General features: G+C 37.0%; 1 protein-coding gene across 3 annotated transcripts in view; it reads right to left on the bottom strand.

The window, feature by feature from the left end:
* LOC107086737 (nectin-2-like) overlaps window positions 1–1,860 on the bottom strand; it is a 579,618-nt gene that overhangs the window by 334,559 nt on the left and 243,199 nt on the right. For all 3 annotated transcript variants that reach the window (XM_015377865.1, XM_015377866.1, XM_015377867.1), the window contains exon 2: window positions 1,367–1,479. In XM_015377865.1, coding sequence (XP_015233351.1) covers window positions 1,367–1,479 — 113 coding nt within the window. The remainder of the gene's footprint in view (window positions 1–1,366; window positions 1,480–1,860) is intronic.

Raw genomic sequence — 1,860 nt, 5'->3', positions numbered from 1 at the left:
GTTGGGTCAGGAAATCGATACTGAATCGAATCGCCATGATGGATGTGATTTACACCCCTAAAACTAAGACAGTATAAGGAAATCATCATCCAGAATCGTAGAAAATTTTTCCTTTAATAGGGTAGTGCAGTAAAGCTTCTGTCTTTAACTTTTTTTCTTGCATTACTTTAACTTTTTCACTTTAAGTAGTTTTAGAAATGGTATTTTTACACTTTTCCTTGAGTAAAAAGCTTAAGTTGATACTATAACTTCTACAAAAGTGTTTTTAAATTGTGGGATTTTTACCTCTATTTGAGTAAAAACATTAATACTTTTTACACCTTTGATTGAACCTAATTAATTTACAATGGTTTAACTTGTCAATTTATAAAATAAATGAATTAAGTTGGATTATCTGATTTGGTCAACAATCTATTTAGACATTTGGTTGACATGTTTTTATCCACATGTCTCTGTACAGCTGCACATATCAATTAGTCTTGACATCAACCACAGAAAGGATGAATAAAAGCAAAGACAGGAAACCAGGCGGTACTGTCCAACAACAGTGTCGGACCACTACATAAATGGAAGAGTGGTAAGATATCTACAACCTTAGAGATGATTTGGCATTAAAAGTGGGATAAAACACAGTTAAGGTACTAAGCTTGTCCATATGGTGTATTTTTCCTTTTTTCAGATTCCCTTTGTTGAGTTAAAAAATAAAAAACAAACCATTGTTATCCCAGAATGATTGCAGCATTTCACAAAAGAATATCTGTGGATATCTTTTAAATCCATCAATGAACAGATCTCAGGTACGTCCAGCTTGATGCTCCAATTAATTATCCAGCTGGATCTAAAGTTTGTTTACTATGATTATGCAAAAGCTAAAGGCTATCAAAAGAATTGTAAAAGTGTTTTTTTAATTGTCAAAATGCTTACAGCTAAGCTAAAATTTGACTGAAACATGTTTTTGTTTTAATGTTGCCCCTTTGACATCATGTGGTGCAGAGAGGAATTCGCCAGCATATTTCTCCAGTCATCTACTGGTGCGTTTCACTTTTTCTTTCATCTGCTGATGGAGCAGGCTCTTAGAGTCGGCTTTTATTCTGCTGTGGAGGCCGCTCAAGTTTACAAAAAAAAAAAAAAAAATCCTGCTCTTTACCACCATAAAAGAAACCTTTTTTCAAAGAAAGTCGATATCTTTTCAGAATGCCATGTTTACTGCTGATCCTTTGAAAGTTTTTTGGGAGATGGAGGAATCTTAGACCCAAAATAATCCACTCCTCCCTTCTTCCTCCTTTCAGAAAGTCACTTGGTATCAAACTCTGAGCTTCTATAGCTGCTTCAAATACAGATTTTTTTTTTTTTTGTGTGTGCCAACCTGTGTGAGCTTGGTTACACTTCCTCCTTCGATGAATTCGCAGCGCAGATCAACAGACTCTGTGGGATATGCCTCCAACTCTTGCTCCACTCGCACTTTCTGAGCGACAACACCTGCAGCAATAAGAAAAAGAAGAAAAAAGCAGGTTTACAATCTTTTCCATATCCAATCTTTAACCATTTTAAAAGGATTAGCAGGGTATAAATGTAGGAAATGATGGGAGATTTAACTTCATTACAGAGAAGAAAGAAATTCTGAATCATCAGTCCTTGATAACGAGTCTTAGTGAGCATCTCAGGCTGGAGCTCTCAGCTCCAGTCCTGTTGCCTATTGCGGTAGAAAACACCCAGAGGGAGCTGATGCTAGGGGGTGAGCCTACGGTAACGCCACAGCTGCTTGGGAACTTTGTTCATTTGAGGCAGCAGCAGTTCGGGAGAGAGAAACAGCAGCTTATAACTCTGACGAGGAAAAGTTCTGCTATGTGGGCAGTAGGG

The sequence above is a fragment of the Cyprinodon variegatus genome, unplaced genomic scaffold, assembly GCF_000732505.1.
Source record: "Cyprinodon variegatus isolate N-32 unplaced genomic scaffold, C_variegatus-1.0 Scaffold160, whole genome shotgun sequence".
In the NCBI taxonomy this organism is placed as follows: domain Eukaryota; kingdom Metazoa; phylum Chordata; class Actinopteri; order Cyprinodontiformes; family Cyprinodontidae; genus Cyprinodon; species Cyprinodon variegatus.
The sequence above is the reverse complement of the archived record's forward strand: the minus strand, read 5'-3'. Positions and strand labels throughout refer to the sequence as shown.